The 12,132-nt window shown below is 37.8% G+C and overlaps 1 protein-coding gene and 1 long non-coding RNA gene across 7 annotated transcripts in view; one reads left to right on the top strand and one right to left on the bottom strand.

Annotated features, from left to right (window-relative positions):
- Window positions 1-12,132, top strand: part of RASEF (RAS and EF-hand domain containing) — a 226,647-nt gene that overhangs the window by 180,951 nt on the left and 33,564 nt on the right. For 4 of the 5 annotated variants that reach the window (XM_059924555.1, XM_059924551.1, XM_059924552.1 and 1 more), the window contains 4 exons: window positions 518-633; window positions 2,684-2,752; window positions 4,326-4,410; window positions 5,320-5,408. In XM_059924555.1, coding sequence (XP_059780538.1) covers window positions 518-633; window positions 2,684-2,752; window positions 4,326-4,410; window positions 5,320-5,408 — 359 coding nt within the window. The remainder of the gene's footprint in view (window positions 1-517; window positions 634-2,683; window positions 2,753-4,325; window positions 4,411-5,319; window positions 5,409-12,132) is intronic. The other variant, XM_059924553.1, reaches the window with a different exon arrangement.
- LOC132366987 (uncharacterized) overlaps window positions 1-12,132 on the bottom strand; it is a 94,949-nt gene that overhangs the window by 30,850 nt on the left and 51,967 nt on the right. The window lies entirely within an intron of this gene.

A 12,132-nucleotide genomic window follows, 5' to 3' on the forward strand; every position in this document is an offset into this window, starting at 1 on the left:
TTTTTTTTTGTTTTTGTGTTTGTTTTTTTGTTTTTAAGAAAAATATAGAAATTTCCTAACCACACTGGCTTATTTTTAAGTGCAAAATTAAAAATGTTAGGTGATAGGATTTATTGTGAAAAGTAGCCAGTCTACCTGGTAACAGGTATTGTTAATTCCACAGAATATCTAGCAGTAGTTCCACAGCTCTCATTAAGTAAAACAGATGTTTAAATGTTTGGTCTCTGTTAATTTGCCAATAACATGTTAAAGTACATCATGATAAACTCTTGACTGTTGTAGTTTCACACCAAAATGTCAAGTATTTTTAAAAAAGAGCTTTGAGGATTTAATTTTTGACACTTTAATACTTTATGAAAATTTCAAATTACCTTGAATTGATAATTCTTTGAACACCAAGATTTGAAGACTTGTGGAGGGGTGAGAGTGATGTGTGGAAGGTTACACTACACTTGACTTCACTTCACCCGGGTAAAAGAAACTGAGTCTAATGACCTGCACTGTGCCTTTCCTCTAGGAAAATCAGAGAGTTAAGAAAGATCTTTTAGAAGCACAGACAAACATAGCCTTTCTTCAGAGTGAATTAGATTCTTTGAAAAGTGATTATGCTGATCAGAGTCTGAATTCTGAAAGGTATGAAACTTCACATTTTACTTTTCAGTTTGAGTGGAATGTTTATTTATGTAACCATCCATGTGAATGAAGCTCAGCTATGTAGTAATAAAGGGTTATTTATTAACTTTACTAATATGTTCTTTGCTTTCCAAAGATTTTACTTTTAGTGTCAGATTTCCTAGTGATTCTTGTGTTTTTAATTTTTTTAATTATTGGCTGCTCAGGAAAGTGCAGGGCTTAGTAATGTTTGAATTAACTGGCAGCAGAAGAATATACCTAAAGTGTCAAGAGGCAGCACTAATTGAAGTGCTTTGAAGGTAGGAATCCTGGCCCTACGACATAAAAAAAATGGAAAACGAGACATCTTAGGCAAGTCATTTTATTTTGCTGTGCTTTAGTTTTGCAGTATGGTGTTAATAACATATGACCTAACACACATGTACACACAGAGGCATGTAATTATATATAAGGAAGATACAGATGTATATTTATATAGGGGTATTTAAATATAAAATGCATCTATATGCATTAGTATATGTGTGTATCCCCTAGTACATGTATACTTGAGAAAAACACCTTGTGTTTTGTTTGTTGGTTTACAGACTTTAATCAGAATTAAGGTCCTGTAATGGAAAGCAGTGAAACATTTATTAAGTGCTTACTATATACAGGTTCCTGAGCTAGATAAGGAGTTATGAGTATGGAATATATAAAAAAAGAAAAGACGTGGCCTCTGCTCTTTAAGAACTTCAAATTTAGTTGGGAAAAATTAAAAGTTAAAAGGGTTACGGAGTTAAACAGCATAAGAACTCAGCAATGTCAGAAACAATACCACTGCAATGTCACAGGTTGGGTTCATTGCCATGAGATGGTAGACAGAGTGTTCCTTTAGTTCAGAAAGGTGGAGACTTTATTAAAGAAGAGACACTTGAGATAAGTTTGTCAGCAAGCAACACAGGCCACACTGACAATTGCCCGGCACTGTCTTTAGTACTTTACTAGCATTAACGCATTCATGGTTTCCTATGAGATAGGGACTTTCCTTATCCCCATTTCACAGATGGGAGAAGAGTCTCAGAGATGTTCCAGGTGAGGCAGAACCCAAAGCAGGGGCAAGGACATGGGGAAGGATAAGACTGCTTTGGGGAACAGTGGTCAGCCTGGTGGACAGAAAAAGATATTTGGAATGGAAAGGCAAACATTTAAAAAAAGATTAAAAAGTTTAAAAGCTAGTTTAAGGCTATAATGTAAGGCCCCAGAATTTTTGGCTAAGGAACTTAAATTCCTACAGACAACTGGGAAACTTCTAGCCTTATCAAGAGAGCAAATGAACAGCTTATTACAGACAAAATTTGACAGCCTGAGGGTTTTTGGAAGCTAGTGATGGGGTTCTATCTGCTTAGAAATGGGGCAGGTGTGGGGTAGGGGCTGGAGGTAAGTGGCTGATGTTCTGAGTGGACCTTTTAAGGAGGAGGCCAGGGCTTCTCCATAATAAAGCAACGGAGGAATCGCTGAGCGTGAGTTTACAGTGAACAGGGAAAGCCTGGTCCTGTGGCTTCCTCTGTGGCTTAGGGTAAGGAAGGGAGGGCAAGCAGGCCTGGGAGCACAGAGGCGAGAAGGACTCACAAGAAAGGAGAATACAGCTGGGGCTGAAGTTGCATACGGCTTGGAATGAGCAGAGAAGAGAGGTGAGAGTGGATTGGGCGGAAGGGACTGGTAATGCGAGTAGCTGGGGAGAGGGGACTTCGCAGAACATCAGGGGGTTCAGTCCCAGTGAAAAACAGAGCCAGGTCAGTGGGCTGGGGTGGAGGAGCTGGTGGGTGCTGGGAGGGGGGTGGGGGGAGCAGAGCCTTGCGAGAGGCAGCAGGGGCGTGGGTGTGCTTGTGGGTCACAGGAGGAAAGGAGGCTGCTGATGTCTCAGAGGAACCGAGCAGCAGCAGAGAGCGAGAAGACCACGGTCAAGGACACAGGCCTTCGGAAAAGGCGGAAAGAGGTCTGGGAGGGTAGGTATCGGTAAGGCAGGACTGAACACCTAATCCGCATTCAAACGTAAAATATAATTTTACAGGGATCTGGAAATAATCCGAGAGTACACAGAAGATCGAAATAGTCTTGAGAGGCAAATTGAAATACTCCAGTAAGTTCTCATATAAAGTCCTCATCACATTTACATTTAACTTATATTTTGTTAGTAAAACAGGTGCCACATGTAACACTAGTTGCCATATATCGAAGGCTGGGTTCGCGGCTCCACGCATGTCCCTTCTCGACACGGTGTGTTCAGCACGTCAGCTTAGCTTTCTGATGCTTCTAATCCTACATAAACTATTCAAATCCAGGGACTAGAGTATAATTCTCTAAAAGTCCTCGCAAGTCAGGTGATATGTCCGGCACGTCTTTATGATACCTTTATTTTACTGTAAAGGACAATGGCCCTGACCTCATCAGCTTTCTCTGCAGCTCAGCACACTGAGAGGTTTCAGGCGTCTCACATAGTGCATGTCACATGACTAGGCATACACGATCATTCTTTGGCAATTTGTTGTGTCTGGTTAGCAGTATATTTTTCTTTTCTTTTTTTTTTAACCTCTTGGAAATATTACACCTGCTCTGTCAAATTTGCAACTAAGTTTTAGGAATTCCATCCTCTGAGACCTTCCCCACAAAACCTCCCCCTTTCCCACTGCCCCTTTCTCTCTTTTTCACCCAGGCAGTATTTTCTTCTGGTTTTAGTTCCCCCAAATGATGTCAGGTCAGATTTGACAATTTTTTTTCACCATTATGAATGCTTATTACATCTCACCTGTGGCAGTGATAGAGTTGATATATTACAAGAATCCTGTTAATTCATTTATTCATTCATTCAGCAGGTTTTCACTCAGCACCTTTTATGGTTCAGGTATGCCAGGAGCTGAGGAGACAGTAGCAAGTAGGAGAAAAAGGTCTCTCTCCTTATGGGGCTAGTCTAGGGGAAGAGGATGGAACCTGATCAATACTTACAGATGTTAGATGCCAAAGGAGAGGGGGGGGGCCAAGGGGAGCCAAGTGTCTCGTAAGGGCATCCTCCTAACCAGGAAGGTCCAGGAAGCTTCTGACTTCTGAAGGATGAATAAGCCTGAAGCAGGGAGATAGTAGCCAGTCTCTACGGCAGAGACTTCATTTGATAGAAGAGGTTGCTCAGTCTCTGATAGCTTAAATGGCTCCTGTAAGGCATATAGAAAGTAAGTGCCTGAGTTGGGGTTTGAACCCTGAGTCAACATTGGAGCCTTTAACTGGTATGTAACAGTGCCTGGCGGTACAGCACCATGCCATAAGAAGGATGCAGGAGTAGCCAGGAGAAAGAAGTGTGACATAACACAGCACATCTGTGCAGGGGGGATAGAGAGTAGGTGGGGCCGGCTGGCTTCAGGCCCTTAGGGAACAGAGACCTGCACCAAACCTATCCAAACAGTGGAGCTACCTGAAGGAGGAGTGGGTTCCACAGCATAGCTGACTCGCTCCTAAAATGCCTTGAGACCTCTAAAGAGAGGCGACACATTGTTAAGTTGCACTTCTAGTAATGAATTATGATCTCAGTTTATGAGGTTTGAAGGGAAGTGGTAGAAAGATACAAGCGGTGGTAATGCCACGTTCTGAATATCACAGCCTGAAAAGAAGTGGTGACTTTCACCCCGACTAATACTTTCCTTATCTATTTATTTACTTTGTAGAACAGCTAACAGGAAACTGCATGACAGTAACGATGGCCTAAGGAGTGCCCTTGAAAACAGTTACAGCAAGTTCAACAGATCCTTGGTATGTGATAGAATTTTATAATGCATTTCATTCTTTCTCGTGGTAGAGTATTTTGATAAAAATCATGTATTTTCTTAGAAGAGAATTTATAATAATGAGAAACTATTTCATATAATAAAAGGAGACAACATTTTCCCAACTTAAAAAATATGCCACTCCTCTGCATAAATAAAGGTCTAGATGTTAGCCAACTCTTTGTTCAATGTTCCAGAAAACCAGAGAAAGATGTATAAGGTGTGACCTGGGTCCTGGAAGAGTTTATAGTGGAGTAGGGAGTTAAGGTGTGCACAGATAGCAATAATAGAAGAAAAAGTGAGATGTCTCATGGAGGTTAAAATATGTATTGCCCAGTTGAGAGGAGAGAGAGGGTGCTTCTGGCTGAGGAGTTTATTAGGACCCATTGGTTTGTCCTTTCTGGTAGTGAGATCATCAGAGTGGAGGCCTTGGGCTTTAAACCCTCCTACAGAAACAAGCTAAGGCCCATTTGGAATTTTGAGGAACTTTCCCCAGACTACATGTGCCAGAAAGCCTCTTCCCCCACTTTTGGGGGTCACTTTCAAGGTTGGGGTTCCAGTGCCGCAGCTTTGGGTATGGATGAGTCAGTCACTAAGCCAAATGATGGTTTGAGAAGAGAGAAATCCACAGTCGGTATTGCAGGGTCCTGGCAAATCTGGGGAACCAGGATTCCCCTTTATGGCTTATATGGTAGGGTTTGGACTTAGGACATGATGAGGAGAGAGTACTATGGGCAGTTGTTGCAGTTTTTCCCTTGATTTCTGTGCTTTCGTTTTCTCATGTAGGATACCAAACTTTTAATTACATTAGTAAACTAGTGTGCTACAGTTTTTAAAAATGTACATAAAATTTTTACATGGAATAACAAAATATTATGTATTTTATGTATTACAGCGCATAAATAATATATCACCAGGGAATACAATTTCCAGAAGCAGTCCTAAATTTAATGCTCATTCTCCTCAACCTCTGGGCTATGACAGGTATGTTAACACCTACTTACTTTTTGTTTAAATTCTGGAACAGAGTTAAAAGGAAAGTACATTTCCTTACAGGTAAATTAGAATAACAGAATATATTTGGGGCACTAATATCTGTTTTCTACTATCTTACTTTAAATTTCTGAAACATGAAACATGTAAAGATTAAAGTAAAAATGTTTTAGAGAGAGTAAAGTGATTTCTTTAAGATGTTATCGTGACTTGGTTTTATGTATGCTTACCCTTACCTCATGCCTATTAAGTCTTGTTTCTTAGAAGTGCCCTCAGTAAGAGGTGTTTCAGGGAAGCCAGTGGAACTACCATATGTGATGTTGTGATACACGCAGTATATGATGTTGAGACTCTTGGCACAATCTGTAAATGTTTATTAGCTCAGTATAATATTATGCAAGCTATGTTCAAGGAAAGGCAAACTTTCAAAACAAATAGAAATGTGGCAAGTAGATGTTTATGCACTAATGTATTAAAGGAGTCACAGAGGCTTCCCAGAAGTGAGGATTTAGCTCTATTTTTAATCAAATGAAGTGAAATATTAGCCCTGCTATAACTTGAGATCTAGCAATAAAAACTGAAAGATTACATTTGTGTACACATGTGTATACATATACATGTCCAGTGTTGCTACTTAAAAGGCTAACTTGGAGTATGTCAAAGTTTGATGGTAGACGTGAGTGCATAAACTGCAGGTCTCTGGCTCTCCATTTCTGATGCCACTTTCATAATTTCTGTTCCTTCCCTTTTCATTTGAGGACTTTTGGTCTAAAGAATAATGTACTTAGTATCTTGGCATTAGCAAAATGGCCATATCCCCTTTCAGGAAGGTCTGTTTCCAAGGCTTACTGGTAATCACTTTTAATAAAAATCTATCCAAGTATCAGATGTTTTTATTATTCACTAATTTGTTTAATAAAAAATTTGAATGGTGTATTTGTAGGCAACTGGCTTCTCTGTTTTTGAGAAATAGATATTACTTTTTATTTCTTTGAGTTTAAAAAGGTATTATTCTTTATTTTAAAAAATAGTGATAAAATATACATAACGTAAAACTTACCATCTTCACTATATTTAAGTGTACAGTTCAGTGGCATTAAGTACATTCACATTGTTTGTGCAACCATCACCACCACCCACCTCCAGAACGTTTTTCATTTTTCTTTCTTTTTTTTTTCCACGCACATACACTGTATTTTGTTTTTACAAGAGATAAATAAACTGACACCAAGCATTGTAAATGGATGACCACAACAAAAGCAACGATTGCAATTACCAAATAAGAAACACACTCATACTATGTCATAATATTGACATTCAGTCCAGTAATCCTCCACTGTAACAGCTCCATTACTTTGCAGTGAAAATTGATTTGTATATTTTTTGCCTCTGAGTCCTTGTGGGATTTTTTTTTTTATTCAAACAGAAAGTCACAAAACTTATAATCATCCTCATCAGTTCACTCAGTCCCATGTAATTAATTTTTTTTTCATCTTGATCTTTTGTTAGCACTTTTATGAATTCATCAGTTTTCCATTAGAGTTCTGAAAATGCTTCTTCATTCAGTTCAGCAGTATAGTCAGTTACCAGAAACCTGTACTTGTCAGAGTCTTTTCCATGAATTCCTTGAAGATGAAACCCTTTTATAGAAACATTTTTGCAAAAGCATCAGAGTACACCCAGAACTGTCTGTAAATGACAAAAGGCTTAAAAATGACCACAGTTAAAGATTTGATGAAAGTTCATAATAATGCAATTGACAAGGAAATTTAGTTATTTCTGAGATATACATTTTAAAGTAATAACTAGAATTATGACTTATAACATTATACCAGAACATATAAGATTTTTAGAAATTTCATGTAATGCCTGAAACATTTATATTAACATATTTCCATACAAATAACCCAAAGAAAGTTTAGTATTAGTTGTTTTTTTTTTGTTTGTTGGTCTTTTTGTTTTTTTATACTGCAGGTTCTCATTAGTCATCAGTTTCTACACATCAGTGTATACATGTCAATCCCAATCGCCCAATTCAGCACACCACCATCCCCACCCCACCGCGGTTTTCCCCCCATGGTGTCCATACGTTTGTTCTCTACATCTGTGTCTCAACTTCTGCCCTGCAAACCAGTTCATCTGTACCATTTTTCTTCATTCCACATACATGCGTTAATAAACGATATTTGTTTTTCTCTTTCTGACTTACTTCACTCTGTATGACAGTCTTGAGATCCATCCACGTCTCAACAAATGACTCAATTTCGTTCCTTTTTATGGCTGAGTAATATTACATTGTACATATGTACCACAACTTCTTTATCCATTCGTCTGTCGATCGGCATTTAGGTTGCTTCCATGACCTGGCTGTTGTAAATAGTGCTGCAATGAACATTGGGGTGCATGTGTCTTTTTGAATTATGGTCTTCTCAGGGTATATGCCTAGTAGTGAGATTGCTGGATCATATGGTAATTCTGTTTTTAGTTTTTTAAGGAACCTCCATACTGTTCTCCATAGTGGCTGTATCAATTTACATTCCCACCAACAGTGCAACAGGGTTCCCTTTTCTCCACACCCTCTCCAGCATTTGTTGTTTGTAGATTTTCTGATGATGCCCATTCTAACTGGTGTGAGGTGATACCTCATTGTAGTTTTGATTTGCATTTCTCTAATAATTAGTGATGTTGAGCAGCTTTTCATGTGCTTCTTGGCCATCTGTATGTCTTCTTTGGAGAAATGTCTATTTAGGTCTTCTGCCCATTTTTGGATTGGGTTGTTTGTTTCTTTAATATTGAGCTGCATGAGCTGTTTATATATTTTGGAGATTAATCCTTTGTCCGTTGATTCGTTTGCAAATATTTTCTCCCATTCTGAGGGTTGTCTTTTCGTCTTGTTTATGGTTTCCTTTGCTGTGCAAAAGCTTTGAAGTTTCATTAGGTCCCATTTGTTTATTTTTGTTTTTATTCCATTACTCTAGGAGGTGGATCAAAAAAGATCTTGCTGTGATTTATGTCAAAGAGTGTTCTTCCAATGTTTTCCTCTAAGAGTTCTATAGTGTCCGGTCTTACATTTAGGTCTCGAATCCATTTTGAGTTTATTTTTGTGTATGGTGTTAGGGAGTGTTCTAATTTCATTCTTTTACATGTATCTGTCCAGTTTTCCCAGCACCACTTATGGAAGAGACTGTCTTTTCTCCATTGTATATCTTTGCCTCCTTTGTCATAGATTAATTGACAGTAGGTGCGTGGGTTTATCTCTGGGCTTTCTATCTTGTTCCATTGATCTATATTTCTGTTTTTGTGCCAGTACCATATTGTCTTGATTACTGTAGCTTTGTAGTATAGTCTGAAGTTAGGGAGTCTGATTCCTCCAGCTCCGTTTTTTTCCTTCAAGACTGCTTTGGCTATTCAGGGTATTTTGTGTCTCCATACAAATTTTTAAAATATGTGGGTGTGATGCCATTTTCCTGGACTGGTTACTTAAGGTCAGTTTTAATCAAATAAGGGAAAAGATAGATAACTGAAAATTATTTCAGAAAATTCACCATGATTCGTTTTTGAAAAGAGTGCACACCATGAATAAGGCTGGTAGTACTGGACAAAGAGCTCCTTGACAGTAGGACCAAGGGACAAAGTCATCATATCCCAGTGCTTCAGAGTGACAGGAACGTAGCTCTTGTGTGCTCATAACCTTGAACAGTCACTAGAGGGCCACCATGGTCCAGACTGATGTTCCTTTTGGGGGGACTTATTACTCTGATATAAGAAGTTAATATTTTCTTTTCTTTTTGATGCTAATGTAAAAACTTAATAGTCTTCAGATCACAAGAGAAAAGAACAAAAGAAGGGGAAAAAAAGACCTACAAAAACAAGCCCAAAACATTTTTTTAAAATGGCAATAAGAACATACACATTGATAATTACCTTAAGTGTAAATGGACTAAATACTTCAACTAAAAGACATAGAGTGACTGAATGGATATAAAAACAAGACCCGTATATATGCTGCCTACAAGAGACTCACTTCAGATCTAGAGACACACACAGATTGAAAGTGAGGGGATGGAAAAAGGTATTCCATGCAAATGAAAATCAAAAGAAAGCTGGAATAGCAATACTTATATCAGACAAAATAGACTTTAAAATAAAGACTGTTTCAAGAGACAAAAAAGGACACTACATAATGATCAAAGGATCAATCCAAGAAGAAGATATAACAATTGTAAATATATATAAACCCAACATAGGAGCACCTAAATATATAAGGCAATTATTAATGGACATAAAAGGAGAAATCAACAGTAAAGCAATAATAGTGGGGGACTTTAACTCACATCAATGGACAGATCATTCAGGTAGAAAATCAATAAGGAAACATAGGCCTTAAATGACACATTGGGTCAGATGGACTTAATTGATATAGCAAGAGCATTCCATCCAAAAGTAGCAGGATACACAGTCTTTTCAAGTGTACATGGAATGTTCGCCAGGATAGATCACATGCTAGGCCACAAAACAAGCCTCAGTAAATTTAAGAAAACTGAAATCATATCAAGCATCTTTCCCAACCACAACACTATGAGACTAGAAATCAACTACAAGAAAAAAACTACAAAACACACAAACACACAGGAGACTAAACAATATGCTATGAAACAACCAATGGATCACTAAGGAAATCAAAGAGGAAATCAAAAAATACCTAGAGGCAAAAGAAAACTAAAACACAATGATCCAAAACCTGTGGGACACAGCAAAAGCAGTTCTAAGAGGGACGTTTATAGCAATACAAGCTTACCTCAGGAAACAAGAAAAATCACAAGTGAACAACCCAACCTTACACCTAAAGCAATGAGAAATAAGAACAGACAAAACCCAAAGTTAGTAGAAGGAAAGAAATCATAAAGATCAGAGCAGAAATAAATGAAATAGAGTCTAAAAAAATTATAGAAAAGGTCAATGATACTAAGAGCTGGTTCTTTGAAAAGATAAACAAAATTGATAAACCTTTAGCCAGACTCATCAAGAAAAAAAGGGAGAGGGCCCAAATCAATAAAATCAGAAAAGAGAAAGGAAAAGTTATAGCCAACATGACAGAAATACAAAGAATTATTAGAGACTACTACAAACAACTATATGCCAATAAAACGGACAACCTAGAAGAAATGGACAAATTCTTAGAAAGGTACAATCTCCCAAGAATGAACCAGGAAGAAATAGAAAATATGAACAGACCAATTACCAGTAATGAAATTGAATCAGTAATTTTAAAACTCCCAACAAACAAAAGTCCAGGTCCAGATGGCTTCACAGGTGAATTCTACCAAACATTTAGAGAAGAGTTAACACCCCTCCTTCTCAAACTAGTCCAAAAAATTGCAGAGGAAGGAACACTCCTGAACTCATTCTATGAGGTACCCATCACCCTGATACCAAAACCAGACAAAGATATCACAAAAGAAGAAAATTATAGGCCAGTACCACTTATGAATATAGATGCAAAAATCCTCAACAAAATATTAGCAAACCAAATCCAACAATACATTAAAAGGATCATACATCATGATCAAGTGGGATTTATCCCAGGGATGCAAGGATTTTTCAATATCAGTGTGATGCACCACATTAACAAACTGAAGAATAAAAACCATATGATCATCTCAGTAGATGCAGAAAAAGCTTTTGACAAAATTCAACATCCACTTATGATTTAAAAACTCTCCAGAAAGTGGGCATAGAGGGAACATACCTCAACATAATAAAGGCCATATATGACAAACCCACAGCTAACATCATTTACTCAAAGGTGAAAAACTGAAAGCATTTCCTCTAAGATCAGGAACGAGACAAGGATGCCCACTCTTGCCACTTTTATTCAGCATAGTTTTGGAAGTCCTAGCCACATCAATCAGAGAAGAAAAGAAACAGAAAGAATCCAAATTGGAAAGGAAAAAGTGAAACAGTCACTATTTGCAGATGGCATGATACTATATGTAGAAAATCCTAAAGATGCCACCAGAAGACTACTAGAGCTCATCAATGAATTTGGTAAAGTTGCAGGATACAAGATTAATATACAGAAATCTGTTGCATTTTTATACACTAACAGTGAACTACCAGAAAGAGAAATTAAGGAAACAGTCCCATTTACCACCTCATCAAAAAGAATAAAATACCTAGGAATAAACCTACCTAAGGAGGTAAAAGACCTGTTCTTGGGAAACTATAAAACACTGAAGAAAGAAACTGAAGATGACACAAACATATGGAAAGATATACTGTGTTCTTGGATTGGAAGAATCAATATTGTTAAAATGACCATACTGCCCAAGGCAATCTACAGAGTCAATGCAATCCCTAACAATGTAATTGCTAACAAAATACCAAAGGCAGTTTTCTAGAACAAATAATTTTAAAATTTGTATGGAAACACACAAAGGACCCTGAATAGCCAAAATCATGTTAAGAAAGAAGAACAGAGCTGGAGGAATCATGCTCCCTGACTTCAGATTACGTTACAAAGCTACAGTCATCAAAACAGTGTGGTGCTGACACAAAAACAGACACACAGATCACTGGAACAGGATAGAGAGTCCAGAAATAAACCCACACACTTATGGTCAATAAATCTATTACAAGGAGGCAAGAATATACAATGGAGAAAAGACAGTCTCTTCAGTAGCCAGTCCTGGGAAAACTAGACAGCTACATGTAA

This window comes from Balaenoptera ricei, chromosome 6 (genome assembly GCF_028023285.1).
Source record: "Balaenoptera ricei isolate mBalRic1 chromosome 6, mBalRic1.hap2, whole genome shotgun sequence".
Classification (NCBI taxonomy): Eukaryota; Metazoa; Chordata; class Mammalia; order Artiodactyla; family Balaenopteridae; genus Balaenoptera; species Balaenoptera ricei.